Source organism: Sarcophilus harrisii, chromosome 2 (assembly GCF_902635505.1).
Source record: "Sarcophilus harrisii chromosome 2, mSarHar1.11, whole genome shotgun sequence".
Classification (NCBI taxonomy): domain Eukaryota; kingdom Metazoa; phylum Chordata; class Mammalia; order Dasyuromorphia; family Dasyuridae; genus Sarcophilus; species Sarcophilus harrisii.
In genome coordinates, this window is record NC_045427.1 from 506,237,661 (window position 1) to 506,258,936 (window position 21,276).

The 21,276-nt window shown below is 34.4% G+C and overlaps 1 protein-coding gene across 2 annotated transcripts in view; it reads left to right on the plus strand.

Annotated features, from left to right (window-relative positions):
- UNC13C (unc-13 homolog C) overlaps positions 1–21,276 on the plus strand; it is a 668,923-nt gene that overhangs the window by 223,610 nt on the left and 424,037 nt on the right. Inside the window, exons 4-5 of one of the 2 annotated variants that reach the window (XM_031955232.1) lie at positions 18,913–18,991; positions 20,447–20,452. In XM_031955232.1, the coding sequence (XP_031811092.1) occupies positions 18,913–18,991; positions 20,447–20,452 (85 nt within the window). The remainder of the gene's footprint in view (positions 1–18,912; positions 18,992–20,446; positions 20,453–21,276) is intronic. The other variant, XM_031955234.1, reaches the window with a different exon arrangement.

Sequence of the window (21,276 nt, forward strand, 5' to 3'; positions counted from 1 at the left end):
AAACATTAATCTCTTGGATGTATTAGAAGTTATCACTTTAGCAAATCTTATAAATTCTTTATCATATAGCACAAATAATGAATGTTGTGTTTCTAGGCACATTTGGGCATTATTTTCAATACTTAAATTAAGGATCATTTTAGCTTAAGGTAATCAGAGGTCAAAGTTTGGTTTGATTTATTAAATCTGACCAAGATTACTGGTCAGACTAGATATTTTTGAAAAAAAAATTATTAATTGTTAACAGTTTTTTCTTTTAAAATTTGGAGTTCCAGATTATCTTCCTTCCTTTCTCCCACTCCTTCTTTATCCACTGAGATAAACAAAATGATACCAATTATATGTGCAAAAGCATGAAAAACACATTTCCATCTTAACCATATCATAAATAAGCAAAAACAAAAACAAAACAAGAAAATTATACTTCAGTTTACACTTGGAGTTTTTCCACTTTTCTTTTGGGAAGTGAATCGCATCTTTCCATTATGAGTCCTTCAGAATTGTCTTGGATCATTATATTGATCAAAGTTCCCAAATCTTTCACAATTGATCATCATTACACCATTGTTGCTACTGTGCACAATAATCTTTTAGAGCTTATAGTCAAGATAATGGAAGCATAAATCACTAACTCCCATATTCACCTCTTAAAAAAAAAACATAAAACAGGGGGAGGAGTCAAGATTGCAAAGAGGAGACACATCTTTATCTGAGCTCTTCAGATGTCCCTCAGGTCAACACCAAATCAAGCCTCTGAAGTGGTTTTTAAGTGACAGAACCCACAAATATTTGGAATGTAATAAATTTCCAGCAGAAGATACTTTGGAAGAATTTCAGAAAAAGTCTGTTTCAATGGGGTATAGAGGAAGGGCTGAGTGCAGGCCCAGTGTAGACCCTGGGTCATGTGGCATCCTGTACATCAGGGAATATAATGAGAGAAATATACAGCAGTATTGGCTACTCTGTCCTGCTTGCAAGCCAGTGGATCAGCAGATTAGCAGTAAGACAGGCAACACAGATACAAAAAGCAAATAGCCCCTGAATCCCAGAATAATGTGTGATCTGGCCATCCCCCTCCTCACCCCCATCACCAGAAGTTAGCACCAACCCAAAGAAGCCAGTGTCATCTGTAGAGGAAGCTTGGATAATCTCTTTTTTGCTGTAAAGCAGACTCAACCTTTTTTTTTTTTTTTTTTTTTTTAAATGAGCAAAATAACAAAAAGAACTCTAACCAGAGATCGTTTTTTATAGAGAAAGAAAAGAACAGATTTCAGACCCTGAGGATACTAAAAGCAAATCATCTCCAGATGAATCCCCAAAGAATGATATGAATTGGTCCCTTACAAAAGTCTCTCTTGAAAGAATTCAAAAAGTTCTTAAAAGAGAGTTAGAAGAAAAATGGGGAAAGGAAATGAGAATTTTCCAAGAGATTTTGAAAAAGGAAACACAAAAATTATCTGAAAAAAACTCATAAAAATAGACTTAATGAAATGAAAAAAGCAAACAACTCCTTATAAAATAGATATAACAAAATAGAAAAAGAAAACAACTCCTTGAAAAGCAGAATTAGTGAAATGGGAAAAAAAAAAACATTGAACAAAATAACTCACTTAAAATCCAATTGGTCAAAAGAAAAGGAGCTCAAAAAGGTAACTGAAGAAAACAATTTTCACTAAAAATTAGAACTGAACAAATGGAAATGAATGACTCAATGAGACATCAAGACTTAGTCAAACAAAACCAAAAAATATGAAAAAATAGAAAATGTAAAATATTTTATTGGAAAAACAGTTGACCTGGAAAATAGCTCTAGAAGTGACAGTCTAAGGATTTTTGAACTTCCTGAAAACTATGATGAAAAAAAGAGACTAAACATCATCTTTCAGGAAATCATCAAGGAAAACTGCCTTGATATTCCAGAACCAGATGATAAGATAGAAATTGAAAGAATTCACCAATCATCTCCTGAAAGAGACCCCAAAATGAAAATACCAAGGAATGTTTTAGCTAAATTTCAGAATGATTGGATCAAGGAAAAAAAAAAAAAAACACTTCATATATCGAAAGGCCACAATTAGGATTACCCAGGACCTATAGTTCCCACATTTAACTATTAAAGGGCCTGGAATCTGATATTCTGAAAGACAAAGGAACTTGGATTGCAGCCAAGAATCAACTATCCAGTTAAATTGAGAATTATCTTTCAGGGAAGAAGATGGACATTCAATGATACAGGTGAAGAACAAAGGATAATTTACCTCTCAGATCTTTGGAAAAGAAAGGAATTTGTGGCCAGCGAAGAACTGGAGTACCTTATTGAATGCAAAGTGGATAATTTTGATTATATTCAGTTAAAACAGTTTTGTATAAACAAAACCAATGCAGACAAAATTAGAAGGGAAGCAATAAACTGGAGAAAAATTTACATTTAAGGATTCAGATAAATTCCTCATTTCTAAAATATGTAGAGAATTTACTCAAATTATGAGAATTCAATCCATTCTCCATTTGAGAAATGGTCAAAAGATATAAACAGGCAACTTTCAGATGAAGAAATTAAAACCATTTCTAAGCATATGAACGTGTCCTAAATTACTATTGATCAGAGAAATGCAAATTAAGACAACTCTAAGGTACCACTACACACCTCTCAGATTGTCTAAAATGACAGAAAATAATAATGACAAATGTTGGAGGCAATGTGGGAAAACTGAACACTAATACATTGTTGGTGGACTTGTGAACTGATTCAACCATTCTGGAGAGCAATTTAGAACTATGCCTAAAGGGCTATCAAACTGCATACCCTTTGATCCTGCTGTGTTTTTATTGGGCATATATACTAAAGAGATCATAAAGGAAAGAAAGGGACCCATGTGTATAAAAATGTTTTTGGCAGCCCTTTTAGTAGTGGCAAAAAACTGGAAACTGAATGGATGCCCATCAGTTGGAGAATGCTATTATTGTTTTATAAGAAATGATCAGCAAGTTGATTTCAGAGAGGCCTGAAGAGACTTATATGAATTGATGCTTAGTGAAATGAGCAGAACTAGGAGATCATTATATATGGCAAGAGCAAGATTATGATCTGATGGACATAGCTCTTGTCAACAGTGAAGTGCTTCAGACTACTTCCAATGGTCTTGTGATAAAACTAGTCATCTGTACCCGAAGAGAGGACAGAGGGAACTGTATTTGGACCATAACATAGTATTTTCACACCTTTTGTTGTTATTTGCTTGCATTTTGTTTTCTTTCTCATTTTTTTTCCTTTCTGATCTGATTTTTCTGGAGTAGCTTGATATTTGTGGAAATATGTATAGAGAAATTGCACATGTTCAACATATATTGGATCACTTGCCAACTGTGGGGAAAGGGCGTGTGAAGGGAAGGGAAAATTTAGAGCAGAGGATATTGTAGGAGTGAATGTCAAAATTATCCACACATATATTTTGAAAATAAAAAGCTTTAATTTTAAAAAATACACCGTAAAATAGTATTCCCCAAACAAATTCTGAAACAACAGAACGATCAAAAAGTATGAAACAGTCGTTTATCCCAAGAAACTTGGAAAGATGTGCAAAAAAGATTTGTCTCTCTGTGAAAGAGAAACACAGTTTAGGATTGGAAGCATTCCAGCAAGCCAACAGCAAGCTCCATCTCAGCAAACTAGCAAAAGATCCTGAGCCCAAGTGTGGGGAAACAGGAAAACACCCCCCACATAATTCAGCATAGCCCAAGGCATATAGACAGTCACCACTGACCAGATCCCCATGTGTTTCAGTGAAGTGCCACAGAAATGCAGAAATATTCCACTCTTATTGGCCTCAACACACACCAGACATGAAGACTAGAACCCTCAACTCCTAGTAAGCTGCCAGATGAGCAAAAAAGAGCTAAAAAAGGACTCAGAACATCAGGAAAATTAATATAATGCCAGGGAAGATCAAGACAAAAAAATCAGAAAAGGATGATAAGACAACAATGTTAAAACACCTATGGGCAAAAACCAAAGAAAAATGGGAAATGATCTCAAGCTCAGAAAGAACTTATGGAAGAACTCAAAAAGGAGCATATAAGAGAGGTAGAATAAAACTCAGGGAAAGAAATGAGAGTGCTGCAAGAGAATTGGGGGGGGAGGGGAGACTCAACATTTTAGAGAAAAAAATATCCACTTTAAAAAAAAAGTAGAATTGATCTGGAAAAGAAACAAAAATCTCCTAAAGAAAATAACTATGTAAAAAGTAATTTTGACCAAATGGAAAAGAAAGTAGAAAAACTAACTTAGAAAAACAGTACGTTAAAAGTTAGAATTCTGCAAGTGAAGGCTAATGACTATGACATGTCAAGAATCAAAAAATTCAAGCAAGTAAAAAACAGAAAAATGTAAAATACCTCATTGAAAAAACAGCTGATCTTATAATTAGATTTTGTAAATAGAGACAATGTCAGAATCATCAGACTATCCAAAAGCCATAATTAAAAAGAGGATCTTGTATCTTTAAAGAACTCATCATGGGGAACTGCCCTGATATACTTGAACCAGAGGCAAAATATGCATTGAAAGATGATCACTTCAAAAAAAAAAAAAAAAAAAGAAAAGAAAAGAAAAAGAAAAATCTAAAGGAACATGATAGCCAAATTTCAAAACTGTCAGATCAAGAGAAAAGAAATCACAAGAAGCCAAAAAGAAATAATTCAAAAATTAGGGAGGACAATCAGAATTACACAGTGCACAGCTACAACATTAAAGGATTAGAAGTCATGGAACATGGTATACTGGAAGGCAAAAGAATTAGAACTTTAAGCAAGAATCACTCCCCAAAATTAAACATTATACATTAAGGCAAAAATTGATCATTTGACAAAATAGAAATATTTCAAGTTTTCAAAAGAAGATCTTGCCCAAATAATTTGATCTCCAATATCAAGATCCAAGAGAAGCCGAAAAAGATTAAAAAAGAGAAAAGAAAACATAAGGTATTCAACCCTACATGGAAAGATTTTTGTACTTCTTAAAAATTGTACTACTTATAGTACAGCTAGAAGAAATTTACATAGAGATAGTATATGTTATGTGCTTTCTAGAGCCCCCAAGTTGGGGTACCAAAATATATCATCAAGACGCTCTCTGGAAGATCTCAGGACCAGCCCAAGTCCTTGGGCTTAGTGCAGGAGTGAGGAAGCAAGACTCATGTGGATGGTCAGACATGGAGTCCATTTATTCCAAATTCCTTCACCCTTATATACTCTAATACTCATATATAATCAAAGTAGCACTGCACATGCACTAGCTATATACTACATATGTAGGACCACATAAACAACTTGCTATTGTGTGTAGGTGTCTCTGCCTCTTGGTATCATTCTGTTTCAACTACAACACAGGTTGTCACAGCCCCCTGACTTGTCAGGAAGACCAAGAGCATTATTAGCAGTTTCTCTTTGGGCTGAAGGGTCTTATACCTTACCCAGAGTTTCCCCACTATCTGGAGCTCTCTACATCTCTCTTTTTCTTTTGTTTTAATTGAAGCAGGTATATATCAATAGTTAAATTCATCAACATTGGAGGTATCACACAGGCAAGTAGTAATATCACACAGGCAAGTAGTAATATCACACAAGCAAGTAGTAATATAATAAACAATATGAATAAACAAGATACTATAAAAGACTTCCATGAGTCCCAGAAGGAAGGTGTAGAAAATAACTATCAATTCACAACCCCAAAACACTTCCTTCAGCAGCCAAGAGATAGTACAAAGCCAATCTATTGTCCATCACTTCATGTCTCAGGGAATCCAATGATTCCTGTAGGTTTAGAAGTCTTGCATTAGTCTCATTAACAATTATTTTTGATGTTCATGAGTCATTCGCCATATACATAGGGCTAATTCCCATGCTCTTTCAGTGGCAGATGCAGTTAGAGATGGAACCACTGGATGTTTCTTGGGTTTTCTCCTTCATTTTTAGGGTCTTCTTTTTTTCTGTCTCTCTCTGATGGACAAGGTGAATACGGCTCATTGGCATCCATCTGATTCCTTCTCCATCTGTAGAGATACAAGCAAACCCTCTCCCCCAAGAGGTTAACCTATCTGGTCCCTTCCAATCACCACTTTCTGGGTCTTTCCACATCACCTGGCGATTATCTAAAGATAGCGGAGCTGCTTGCACTGGACACTGCACCTTCGGGTGGGTTATAAAACCTGTCTGCCAGAGCCAGTGCATCTTCGTCAAAAATCAAGAAGTTAATAGTATAAAGGGCTAGATTTAGAAGTTCTCTAGGATTACCTGTGGCTCCCCCTTTCTTTTATTTTTGGAGGAGCATCTTAATGTCTCTGTTTCTCCTCTCTACTATTGCCTGTCCTTGAGGATTAAAAGGTATGCCAATGGTGTGTAAAATCTTATACTGTGCACAAAAGTGTATATGCACGACCATTGGCTGTTTTTATTGCTTGTGACACACCCATAATTGCAAATGCTTGAATAAGGAACTCAGTGACCACTCAGGATGTCTCTTTTGCTGCTGGTATAGCAAAAGTGAATCCTGAAAAGGTGTCTATCACAATGTGGATAAAAGACAGGCGACCAAAAGATTTATAATGGTTCACATCCATTTGCCAGATTTCATTGGGTCTCAAACCATGAGGGTTCTTCCCTGAAAGCAGTTTAGGAGCTTGGAAAGGAAGGCAAGCTGTACCAGCTTTTACTATTCTCCTAACTTCCTCTTTTGTTATCCCAAATTGCAGACATAAAGCTTGAGCAGCCTGATATTTAGAATGAGATTCTTGGGCTGCTTAAAATAAAGGAGTATTGGCTAACATGGTGAGAAAGTGATCGGTCTTTGAATTTCCATAAAAAATAGTTCCTAGAAGTGCTGTATGAGAGTAGATATGCAAGATATATTACTTAACTGGATGTTTTCTTACTTGTTCCTGACGTTCCTTAAAAAACCAATGTATGTTAGAGGCTACAAATTTTATTTGGGTCGTAGCAATTCTTTGTACTGCATCTACTGAATAAACTGAATCAGATATTATATTTACATCTCCTGAGTAATAAGTAAGAGCTAACTCATTGTGTTGAGTGGACTGAAAGGAGTTCTGACCACTCTTTTTATAGCTAAATCTGCAGAATATGCAGCATAAATATTATATTTGGATGCATCTGTAAAGATGGTTGGTCCTTTAAGAGGAACCTTAGAAACCTTTTCTTCAAAAATCCATAGCCAATTATATAATTAGCCAGGTTATCTTTAAAGTGGACCTGTGTGTAAAATTTGGAGCTGTAGGCAATAAAATTTGTCACTCTGGGCTGTGTGTAAAATTTGGAGCTGTGGCCAATAAAATTTGCCACTCTGGGCTGGTTTCATAGCATAAATTAATTTGTGCATTGGTATAAAAAGGTGTATATCTTGTCAGGTTTTATCACAGTTAAATGTATTACTTGCTTATTAGCTTTTAATACGATTGTAGCCACAAGCACTGGGTAAAGAGTAAGGCTTTGATCTGACTGTGCTTGGAAGGTGACCCTCTCAATCACACTGTCTCCTTGATGAAGGACTGATGTGGGTGCCTCTTTTGTAGCAAAAACTAATATTTCCAAGGGTTTTTGAGTGACTCTTTCAACCACATTGGATAAAGTCAGTTCAACCTCTCTCAGAGCCTCTTGGGCTTCTTTTGTAAGCCAGCAGGGTGAGTCTAAAGCAGTGTCTCCCTTTAAAATGTCATACAATGGTTTTAATTAATAAATAGTTAAGCCTAACCCTGGACATATTCATTGGATATCTTGTATTTATTTCTCAAAGTCATTTAAGGTGTTCAACTTCTCTATTCTTACAGAAAGTTTTTGTATCCTAAGTACTTTAGGATATACTTCATATCCTAAATATTGAAAAGGAGCATTCCTTTGAATTTTTTCTGGGCCTATATATAATTGGTAGTTCCTTAGTGTTTCTATGGTCTTTTCTTAGACATGCTTCTAACATTTGCTCCTCAGGTGCACATCCCAAGATATCATCCATGTAATGTAACAACATCATTTTTTGAAATGCCTTTCTTACTGGAGTAAGAGCAGCAGCCATATACATTTGACACGTAGTAGGGCTATTTTTCATTCTCTGTGGCAGAACTAGCCATTCAAATCTTTTATAAGGCTCAGCTAAGTCAACACTGGGCACTGAAAAGGCAAGCCTTTTCTTATCCTCCTTATCCAGAGGGATAGAGTAGAAACAATCCTTAATGTCTATAATCCAAAGAGGTCATTCCCTAGGCAATTGAGTAGGACATGGAAGTCCAGACTGAAGAGCTCCCATTGCTTCCATCTGTTCATTTACTTTTCTTAAATCAGCCAACATTCTCTGTTTTCCAGATTTCTTTCTTTTTTTTTTTTTTAAATAGCAAATGCAAGGGAATGCCAAGGACTTAGAAAAGGTTGTAGGTTTCCTTGGCCAAGTTGATCCTGTATCATATCTAATAAAGCCTGATTTTTTTCACTGGTTAAGGGCCACTTTTCCATCCACACTGATGTTTCAATTTTCCATTGGATGAGCATAAGTGTAATGGCTGGCCCTTACAACAGCAACCCTGCCTAAAAAACCAAAGTGCTCAAAAGTAATCCTAATTGCAGTAAAAGTCTCTTTTCTTTTGCCTTGCCTCAAGACAAAGGAGGACAAAACTGTGCTGGAAGGCCTGATGGTGTCACCACCCTTCCTGCCCCTTCTCCTCAGCACTCATGAAGGTGGAGTTGAGGGAGGAGAATCAGGAGGTGGAAGATACCCTAAGGGCACATGCCTGGGTTTAAGGGGAAGTGAAGGTGGGCTGAGAAATAGAGAAGCTTCATGCCCCTCAAACCTCCCAGGACAGTCCTTATCTCTCTTCCAGCCCAACTTTCCATGCCTCTCAAACCTCCTAGAACAGTAATAAACAATATAAATAAACAAAATACTAAAAAAAGACTTCCTTACCTCCTTCCCATGTACTATATGTTCTCCCACTAGCTTTCACATCTCTGGCTCCAAAGTCTCTTCCTTAGAGAGCCAAGGAGACTAGCATCTGAGAACTCAGAGATCTGCTTCTGAGTTACCAACAAACCTTGCTTCTCTACTAATCTCACTAAGCATGCTTCATACTTCCCTTGGGAGAGATGCTATTTTGTTAGAATTTGCCTTATTTTGTCTGAAAAAGTGAAAGTGACTAGTTTAGCCCTTACTGAATCTTCCTGCTTGCTTATTTTTATATATACTCTATTCCCAGGTCACAGGGACTCCTCTGCCAAACTCGGCCAATCACACAGTCGAGCTGCTATGTGTAGGGCATGACCTAGGGCCCCACATTTAGGTGCCAAATGTTGTGTGCTTTCTAGAGCCCTCATGCTGGGGTGCCAAAATATAATGTCCAGACTAGTTCTCTGGAGGATCTCTGGACCAGCCCAAGTCCTTGGTCTTAGTGGAGGAGTGAGGAGGCAAAATTCACGTGGATGGTCAAACATGGAGTCCCTTTATTTCAACTTCTCTCACCCTTATATATTCTAATACCTTTATATAACCAAAGCAACACTGGGCATGTACTAACTATATATTTCACATGCAGGACCACATAAACAAGTTGCTATTGTATGTAGATGTCTCTGCCACTTGGTATCACTCTGCTTCAACTACAACACAGGTTGTCACAGCCCCCGACTTCTCAGGAAGACTGAGAGCCTTTAGGGAATATGGGGAGCCAAACCAGACATTATCAGCAGGTTCCCTCTGGGCTGAAGGGTCTTATATCTTACCCAGAGTTCCCCCACTGTCTGTGGCCCTCTACAAGTATACATGTATAAGATAAATTTGAGGGAATGAATTAAAAATAATTAGGGGATGAGAAACAGAAGTACACTAGGAGAAAGGAAAAAGTAGAATGGGGTAAATGATTTCACAAGAAGAGAAAAAAATTCACATGAAGAGGTACAAAAACCCTATAATAGTGGAGGGAAACATAAGAGGATGGGGGATGAACATCACTTGAACCTTACTCTCATCAATATTGGCTCAAACAGGAATGGGTATTGTAATGCAAAGAAACTGAGGCAAGATAGAGATTAGAGGTTTTCATATTTTGTGAGAGGGAGAGATTAGATGGGGAGCAAAACAGGATCCATGTTGACCCCAGCTGTCTGGATTAGACTCTTATCTCAATGTATCCAGCAGCAAGTGAGGGATTCCAGGGATTCTTATAGGGCTTCAGCAATTAGGGAAACAAAGGCAAGGTAGGGATAGAGCACTGGTGATCAGGAACTTCAGTTCAATTCTGACAGGTTGGAGGTAAGGAAAGATCATAAATTCTGCCAAGTTGGAAGGACTAGGAGCCAGGGTGTCTGAGATAGGAGATATGCCCACATAGCTTGAGATAAGCCATCTGCATTTAATGACTCTTTGGAATGCTAGTGGTCAGGGCTCCTAGGCCTAATTATCTCATTCCTAATAGCCAGGAAGGGGGAGTTGCCATCAGGGAGACTGAGGCAGAACAATTCAGGAAAATTGAAGCAGAACAATTTAGGGAAATTAAAGCAGAAAAACTTAGGGACACTGAGGCATAACAATATACATAGCAAGTTGAAAATAGAAATCTATCTTACCCAACAGGGAAGTAGAAGGGGGATAAGATTAAGTAAACACCAGAGGGAGTGACAGAAGAGAGAAAGAATAGGTGAGGCAGTAGACAAAAGCAAAATACTGTTGAGGAGAGATAGAGTGAAAGGAAAGAGAGGAGATATGGGAGGAAAAATACAATGGAGGAAACTGACAGTTAGGAATCATCGTTGTAAAAGTGAATGGAATGAACTCTTCCACAAAACGGAAGCATATAGTGGGGTAGAGCAAAAATCAGAATCCTATAATATATTGTTGACAAGAAATATACTTGAAACAAAGAGAGACACACAGAATAAAGGTAAGGGACTAGAGTAAAATCTATTATGATTCAGTTGAAGTTAAAAAAAGTTAAAAAAAAAAACAGGGGTAGCAATCCTTATCTTAGTCAAACTAAAAGTAAAAATAGGCCTAATTAAAATAAATAAGGAAGGAAACTTCATCTTGCTGAAAAGTTATCATAGATATTGAAGTAATAACAATATTAAATATATGCATACCAATGGTGTAGCATCCAAATTCTTAATGGAAAAATTAAGAGATACAGGTATGTGATCAAATAAGAGATAATATTACAAAATGTAAAATAGATCATTTTGATTATATTAAATTTAAAAAGGTTTTGCACAAACAAAACCAAAGCAACCTTGATTTGAAAGAAACCAGAGAAACAATCTTTACAGCACGTGTTTCTGATAAAGATTTTGTTTCGCAAATATTTAGAGGATGGAGCTGAATTGATAAGGATATAAGCCATTCCCCAGTTGATAAATAGACAAAGGACAGGAACAGGAAGTTTTCAGAAGAGGAAATTAAAGCTATCTATAGGCATATGAAGAAGTGCTCTAACTCCCTTTTGGTTAGAAAAATGCAAATTAAAGTAACTCTGAGATACTACCCCACTCCTCTCATATTAGCTAATATGACAAAAAAGAGAAAATGATAAACATTGGGGAAGATATAGGAAAACATAGGACATTAATGCAATCTTGGGAGAATTGTGTATTGATCCAACCATTTTGGATAGCAATTTGGAATTTTGACCAAAGGACAACTGAATTGTACATGCCCTTTGATCTAGGGATACCATTACTGATCTGTATCCCAAAGGGATCAGAAAAAGGGAGAAAGAACCTGTATGTGCAAAAATATTCATAGCCATTTTTTATGACAACAAAATATTGGAAATTGAGGTGATACCCAACAATAAGATAAAGTATATAAATGTAGTAGAATACTATTGGGCAATATAAAATGATGAACGGGAAGATTTCAGAAAAACCTGGAAGGATTTATACAAACTGATGCCAAGTGAAATGAACAGTAACAAAAAATACATTGTACATAGTATCAGTAACATTATGTGATGATCAATGATGAATGACTCAGCTCTTCTCAGCAACACAATGATACAAAAAATTACAAAGGATTCACAAAATAAATTGTTATTCACATCCACATAAAGAATTGATGAACTCTGAATACAAATCAAAGCATAGTTGTTTCAGTTACTTTATTGTGTGTATATGTGTGTATATTTTGCTTTTGATCTGTTTCTTTTTTCATAACTGTGACTAATATGGAAATATGTTTTAGATAAAAGCACATGTATAAGCTGTATAAACTGTCTTCCATTTTAGGAAGAGGAGAGTGGAATGAGGGAGAAGAATCTGGAATTCATAATCTTATAAAATGAATGTAAAAATTATTTTGACATGTAATGGGGGGGGGGGGAGTAAATACTGTTTAAAAGGGGAAAAAAGCTCCCAATTAATCTTACTTCACTTTGCATGAGTCCATATAGGTTTTTCTATGTTTTTTTTTTTCTGAAACCAACGAATTCATCATTTCTTATAGCACAATAGTATTTCATTACAAAATCATACCAAAACTTGTTCAGCCATTCCCCAAGTGATGATCATCTCCTTACATTCCAATTCATTGCCATCACAAAAAGAGATGTTATAAATATTTTATACATATAAGTCCTTTTCATTTTTCTTTTATCTCTTTAGGGTACAGCCCTAATAATTATGTTACTTGGTAGAAGGAAAAGCACAGTTTTATAGCCTTTGGACAGAGTTCCAAATAATTTTCAGGATTAGTTGGACCCATTCATAACTTCACTGAAAATTTATTAATGTACCTATTTTACCTTATCACCCCCAATATTTGTTACTTTTAATAAGCATGAAGGGGTACATCAAAATAGTTTTAATTTGTATTTCTCTAATCAGTCATGATTTACAGAATTTTAAAAATGTGACTATAGCTTGAATTCTTTTTCTGAAAAAAATTTTGTTCTTATTCTTTGACCATTTAACAATTGAAGAGTGCTTTATTTTTGTAAGTTTGGCTCCTTTTCTTACATATTTCAGAAATACATAAGCTTTTATCAGACTTCCTGTAATTTTTAAAAATATTATTTCATGGTCTATGGTACCTTTTAGAAAAATGTAGTTTGCATGCATATCCTTTGATTCATCAGTGTCTCTATTGGGCCTGTATCCAAAAATATCATAAAAAAGGGAAAAGGACCCACATGTGCAAAAATGTTTGTAACAGCCTTTTTTTGTAGTGGCAAGGAACTGAGTGAATGCCCATCAATTGGAGAATGGCTGAATAAATTATGATATATGAATGCTATGGAATATTATTGTTCCATAAGAAACAATTCGGCATGATGATTTCAGAAAGACTTAACATGAACTGATGACAAGTGAAATGAATAGAACCAAGAAAACAACAATGTTATGTCATGATCAATTCTGATGGACATGGTTCTTCTCAACAGTGAAGTGATTCAGGCCAGTTCCAATGATCTTATGATGGACAGAATCATCTCTACCTAGAGAGAGGACTGTGGGAACTGAGTGTGGATCACAACATAGTATTTTAACTTTTTTTGTTGTGGTTTGCTTCCATTTTATGTTCTTTCTCATTTTTTTCTTTTTCATATGATTTTTCTTTTTGCATGATAATTGTGGAAATATATATTGAAGAATTTCATATTTCATACATTTATTGGATTACTTGCCATTTAGGTAAGGGATGGGGGAAAGGAGGAAGAAAAACACAAGGTTTTGCAAGGGTGAATGTTGAAAACTATCTATGCATATGTTTTAAAAAGATAAAAAAAAAAAGAGAAATGTAGTTTACCTAGATCTTTTAATTAGATCTAGTTTTGCTTTTGCTTTGTCTGAGATCGTGATTTTTATTTTAGCAGAAGCATAATAGATTCTATTCCAGCCCTTTCTTTTAAATCTCTGTGTGTGTGCATTTGGGTGTGGATATGGATGTGTGAATGTGTTTCAGGTGTGTCTCTTGAAAACAATGTAATGTTGGATTCTGGTTTCTTAGTCATTTTGTTATCTACTTTCTTTTTATGTGTGAGTTTATCCCATTTGTGTTCACAGTTATGATTACTAATGATGTATTTCCCATTACCGTATTTTCTCCTGTTTCTTGTGTTTTCTCTTTTTATTTTATTTCCCAAAAGTCTGTTTTGCTTTTGACTACTGCCTTTCTTAATCCAATTTTCCTATTATCATCTCTCTCTCACACACACATCCTTTATCCTGATTCTCTCCTAGTTCCCTAATGGGTAAAATAGATTTCTATAATCCAAGTGTGTATATTTATTCTTACTTCTTTGAATCAATACAGATGACAGTGAGATTCAAACATTGTCTACCACTCCTATTTCCTACTCCAATATAAAAAAAAACAAAACTTTTTTTGCATACCTAATTTAAGTGAGAAAATCTCCCCACTCTACTTCTACCTTCCCTTTTTCCACAATTCAACCCTCTTTCTCACCCCCTCATTTTTTTTTGTGGATCATCCCAACATGATCCACTTACATTCATAATTAATATCTATTTAGTCTTCTCATTGCCATAATAATAATAAAGTTCTTGGGGAGTACATGTATTGTCTTCTTATATGGTAGTGTAAATAGTTTAGCTGTACTGAATCCCTTATGAATACTCTTTAATGTTTATCTCTTTATGGTTCTTTGAAGATGATTTTAAATATATTTTTTTTGTTTGTTAAACTTTGGTCTTTACCTCAAGAATGGTTAAAAGTCCTCTATTTTATTGTATCAGTTTCTTCATGAAGGATTATAATCAGTTTTACTGGGTATGCTGACCTTGGTTATACCTAACTCTTATGCCTTTTGGAATATCAAATTCTAAGCCTTCTGCTCCTTTAACATGGAATCCTCTAAATTTTGTGCAATTCTGTTTGTGTCTCTATGATATTTCAATTATTTCTTTCTGACTACTTGCAGTATTTTCTCCCTGACATAAGAACTCTAGAATTTGACTATAATATTCTTGGAAGTTTTTATTTTAGAATCTAAGGAGATAATTGATAGATTGTTTCAAATTTTATTTCATCCTTTGCAGCTAAGATATTGGAGAAGCTTTCCTTTATAATTTCTTTATAATTCCTAGTAATACAATGTCAAGATTACTTTATTGATTTTGTATTTCAGGTATTCAATGATTATTAAATTACCTACCCTTACTCTGTTTTTTGGGCCAGTTGTTTTTCTGATAAGGTTATTTTACATTTCTTTTATTTTTTGTTTTTTATTGTCTTTTATGTCTAGACGCATTAATTTTAACTTGCCCAATTCTACATTTTAAGGAATGTACCTTGTTTCCATTTGGCTAATTCTACTTTTGATGAAATTCATTTCATCAATAAATTCTTGTACTTCTTTTACCATTAGGGCTCTTTTTCTTAGCTCACTTATATTTTTAAAAGTATGATTTTCTTTAGTACAGTTAGGTCCCACATTCCCCGAGCTGTTAATTTTCTTTTCATTTTTTGCATCATTTTCATTTCTTTTCACAATATTCCCTCTACCATGCATCTCTTCTAGAAGTTTTTGTTGGGCTTGGGTTGAATTAGCATTTTTTTTTGAGGCTTATTTTATTTTATTTTTAATAGCCTTTTATTTACAGGATATATGCATGGGTAACTTTACAGCATTAACAATTGCCAAACCTCTTGTTCCAATTTTTCACCTCTTACCCCCCCACCCCCTCCCCTAGATGGCAGGATGATCAGTAGATGTTAAATATATTAAAATATAAATTAGATACACAATAAGTATACATGACCAAAACGTTATTTTGCTGTACAAAAAGAATCAGACTCTGAAATATTGTACAATTAGCTTGTGAAGGAAATCAAAAATGCAGGTGTGCATAAATATAGGGATTGGGAATTCAATGTAATGGTTTTTAGTCATCTCCCAGAGTTCTTTTTCTGGGCATAGCTGGTTCAGTTCATTACTGCTCTATTGGAAATGATTTAGTTGATCTCTTTGAGGCTTTTGTTGTAGGTATTTTTAAATAATTGTCTTCTTTGAGATTGTGTCTTGGTCTTCCCTGCAATTATGGTAGCTTTTTATATGGTCAAGTTGTGGGGTTTTTTTGGTATTGTTTGCTTGTTTTTTCCAGCTGATTTCTTGACTTTGAACTTTATGTTAAAGTTTGATTCTGCTTACATAGGGGTGGGAAGTACTGTCCCCAAATTCAGGCTTTTTCATACTATTATTTTCAAAACTAGTTCTGGAAGTCTGCAAGTTTTCAATGCTTTCAAGGTGATGTGATCCAACAATAAGTGTGGTTCCTGTTTTCCTGCTCTGCCCTTTGGTTTTTAGCCAGAAAAAGTCCCTAGTCTACTGCACATACAAGTACCAGAATTTTCTCAGGCCTAGGAGTTGTCACCAATCCCTTGCTCCTTCACTTACCTAGCACTCTTCTTGGCTCTGGAATTGTGGCCAGGTCCATTACTTATGGGTGATGGACCACAAGCATTCCTTTCTGCTCTGGAACTATGTATGGGCAGTAGAATTGCAATTAGCACTAGCTGTATCCAGTACTAGCTAAGGATCTCATGTAATCTCTTTCTGGATTCAGTTCAGTTTTCAGATTCTGGATTCAGATTCAGAATCAGTTTTCTATCTCTTTTTTTTTTTCTTCGCTGAGCTGAGAGGTGCTAAAGCTGCTGCTTTCACTGTTAAAACCCACATGTACTCTGGGCTGGCATCCACCCAGATTCACCTATCTCCTAAGTCATCTTAAGTTAAAAACAAAATGTCTCAACATCATGTCTTTTCCTTCCTTCCTTCCTTCCTTCCTTCCTTCCTTCCTTCCTTCCTTCCTTCCTTCCTTCCTTCCTTCCTTCCCTCCTTCCTTCCTTCCCTCCCTCCTTCCTTCCTTCCTTCTTTCCTTCCTTCCTTCCTTCCTTCCTTCCTTCCTTCCTTCCTTCCTTCCTTTTCTTCTTTTTCTGCCTTTGCTGCTACAAAATTTTATGTGAGGAATTATTTTTAAGTTCTTCAAACGGGAGAGCTTATCTGTATTTCTGGTTATACTGGTTAATTCTGCTCTTAGACATAGTCAGTCTAGAACCTTACCTATGTCAAGTCTTTTTGTTTCTGATATAAACTACTCAGGCATTGTGAAACAAATAAACCCCTTTATGGAGAAGAATTCTTTGGCTCAGCCTTGTTTCTCTTCAAAACCTCCATCTTCCATAAGTTTTCCTAACTTCTCTTCTCATACTAAATTCTATATGTTGTAACCTGATCATATTCTTCTCACTTCTTGCTTATAGTAGGTGAAGGGCATTCTGGAGTCTGACTGGTCACCAGATATAGTTACAATGGTAGTAATGGCCTCATTGCAGGAGGCAAATATCTTTTAGATATTTATTATATTATATTTATTATCTTTTCATATTTAGGAAATATATATATATTTATTATATATAAATTTATTAGAGTATAAGTAAATGTTTATCTAGTTTGATTGAGGAGAAAGAATGGACCTTGGCTGATGCTTCAGAGATCTCTTGTAATCTTTTTTTAAAATAATAAATCATAGACTTTTTTTTTTTTTTTTTTTTTGCTAAAAGGGCAATTAGAATTCCAACCTTGTTTTGTCCTTTACTCTTGTCTCTCTTCTACCTCTGATTTTCTCCATCCACCTTCTCACTTATTTTTTCTTATCTTATTTCTACCTCATTATTAACTCCTTTTTTTGATTTTAAATTTCATTACCCACCCCTGCCTCTAATTTCTCAATTGATTGGCTTTGAAATAATCTCTTTACTGGAAGTGAATAAGTTCTCTGTTGTTGCTTGGGCAAAGTCAACAAATATATATGTTTATACACACACACATGTGTATCTGTATATACATTTGTATATATAAGTATAGATATATGTATAAATATATAACATATATACAGACAGAAAGATATACTTATACACACATACACTATATTCTAAGCACTCTTCTTTCTTTTAATCATTTACCTTATAACAAACTGGAAAATTACATGTCATTTTATTGTTATTATGTATAGAAACTAAACAGTTCAAGTTTTATAGTGCCTGCCCTCACATAGTGCCTATATTGAGCAGACTTCATGGAATTTAACTACCTTCTTTGTGTGCTGCTTATAAATTAGTATAAAGGAAAAAAAACTCAGGCAAATTATATCCATCTTATTTTATTCAGACCTGTGATTTCATGGATATGGAAAAGTCCTGGATATAGAAACTCTGCCCACTGATGCAAATATATAGTAACGATTCTATGACTTAACTTCTTGGAGAGTTATTGGGATTCAAGAGGGGTGAAGCAAAATTCCTATGGTCATAATTTTGATGTGACAAAAATAGATTTAAGCCTTGATCATAATAACTTTGGGGTCCATCATTATGCCATATGCATTTCATCTTTTTTTTTAAAATAAAGAACAAATGTGTCTTATTAAAATAAAATTTTTAAAGTTTTAGCATTGGTAGAATAGCAGGGGGTAGAGAAGTGATTTCTAAACTATTCATTATCTTCCTATACTTCTCTCATTTTAGGACTAGATGAAAAGCATTATTCACTTTGGCTTCCTTAATATTTCAAAACCAACAATGTGTATTCTGCCAAGTATGATTTTTGTCCCATAAAGAGTAATTCAATCCAATTCAATCCGATGATATAATCCCAGTGTGTTGGATTACTTCAGAGATCATTTGAGTAATTTGAGGAAGTTGGAAAGGAAGAGGAGAGGATTTTTATTCTAATATCTGCAGTGGTATCCTAGAAATATCCTAGAAATTTGCCCAATAGATTTTATGAGAATACCTTCAGGTTTTTTTTAAAAATATTTTTACTGTGGGACATTTTTTATCACAAATACTAAAATGGTCATTCTAATGGAGCGTTGTTTCATCAGTTAAAATATTTTTTTTTTCAGAGTTGGGAGGGGACTCTATGGTATTGACAGCATGCCTGATCTCCGGAGGAAAAAAACCTTGCCCATTGTTAGAGATGTGGTAAGTAACTTCTGGATAATTATCTGATAGCTTGAATTGTTTCTTATTTCATTTTTAAATTGCCTTTTAGATTAACTTTTTAGCTTACAACTGTTGCATGGATTAAAATATCTTTAAAATGTTGGATTCATCCAAGTCAAAATATAACATTTGTGTTTTCTTCCTTCTCAGTGAAAGTATTGCATTTTACATTTTTAAATGTGGTAATAATGCAACTTTATGCCTGCTATTGATGCAACTTTAAATTATGAATTGAGGCAAAATCACCCTACAGTTAAGAAAGCAACCAGCAGAGTGTCATATGAACTAAAGTGAAAAGCTGTATTTAGTTCTTTTAAAATTGAATTGTTTAATTTAAGTGGGAAAGATTTCCATAAGTTTATTATGTAAGATTTAAAGACTTGTTCAAGTTTTCAATACACTCAGCATTCATATATTACTATGGAACTAGGTAGTAGTAATTGAGGTAAAGAAATCAATTCAAGTAGGGCACATGAGAATTCTTACTCTTTTGGTGAGATCTGGTCTAGACAAAATTAACAACAAATCGTCTTTCACTGAAGAATATTAATTGCCAGTGAAAATTCCTGTGATACTTTAGTCATTAAAATGCTCATTAGGCCATGCACATTACAGAGCTTCACAGTGATTAGCAATCCCCTACAGCCAAGAATGAGATCTGAGTAGTGGTAAAAGTAAACAGGATAGGAATCTAAAAAATGCCAGTTAAAACTAAGAACATATGCAAGGAAAGTATAGTAAAATGAATCATTTACTAACTTAGCTTTTGAATATATACCTTCCTTCTTATATCTTTCTTTTCCTTTTCTCTCCCTTCTTCTCTCTTTCCTTCCCCTTACCCCATGTTCTTTCTAGTCTTTATTGAACTTCCCATACCATCTTTAGAAAGTGATTAAATATTAAGAGCATATAACTAAAGAAGTAAATCACCTTAAAAACTAGAATATAATGTGTTTCAGATTTCATTAGAAATACACTATTTAAGATTATCTATATAGTTTCTTCTTTCCAGAATATTTGAAATCTAAAATGAAATAAAATTTAATTTAATAAGTTATAATTTTTTTGGAAATTATTTTCATGCCTGAAAAATATTTTCAATTAGTATTCTTTAATATTTCCTAAGTATTACTTAAAATATACCATTTATTTCTGTTCATGCAAAAAAAAATTGCCATTATTATCAATGATTTTTGTTTGTTAATGATAATCTATTCAAATGTTATCACCATAGTTATAAGGTAAAAAATGATTTGAAATGTTTATATTATAAAAGAGATGGTTGTGTGTACATCAAAATGATTATCTCACATTCCTAATCCAATGTAAAATTTTAAGAATGTTTTGTGTTTATTTAACATCATTATACCTCTTCCTACTTTTAAATAGCTAATTACTTATAATCTGTTTCTTCTCACTGCTGGAATTTTTCAGGCCATGGTAAGTACTTTTTTAATTCATTCAGTTAATATTTGTTGAGTTTCTGAGGATATGTTGTATTCAATTTATGAGCAGGTGAAACTGAATTGTAATATAAAACATAGCTAAATGAAGAATATAACGCCTCATTCACAAACAACATAAAAATGGATAGACTATAATTTTTGAAAAGGAGAAGGAAATGACAAATTGCTACAGTCCTTTTGCCAAGGAAAAATCCAAATGGGGTCAAAAAAAAAGTCAGATACAGCTGAAGAATGACTGATCAACAATATAGTTTTGTAACAAAGGACAAATAAAACAATCCCTAAAATGTTGGGAAGATTCATAATCTCTAGGGCTAGTAAATCAGGCTATTGAAAAAACTTTGAAGATAAGCTTGCTATGTTTTAACTCAGGGAAAAGTTCTCCTTTAGAAAATGAAATACAAACCATGGAACTCCAAATGGATATTGTATTTGCAGTAGAGTTATATTTGACTTGTGATTCTCCTGAAGTTCCTGTGTCTAATTGAAGACTGCTTTAAATGTCTTGTGTAATTGTCACTTTCTTAGTTATTAGAAAAACTTTTCATATCTCATATAGCCCAAATCTTGACCAGATCAATTGAGCTATATCCTCATAATGGCAAATTAAAAAGGAAACACACAATCCTGGTATTGTGACAACCTACCTTGACTTCTCCCTTATTAATCTAAGCTATTTTTGAGAAAATGGCAAAGCATTTTTCAGGTTGCATCTTAAAAAAATTCTAGTGAGGTTAAGACTTTTTAAAAAAATTAAGTCCCAAATCAGTGCTCCAGATCTATCATCTATTAGCATCA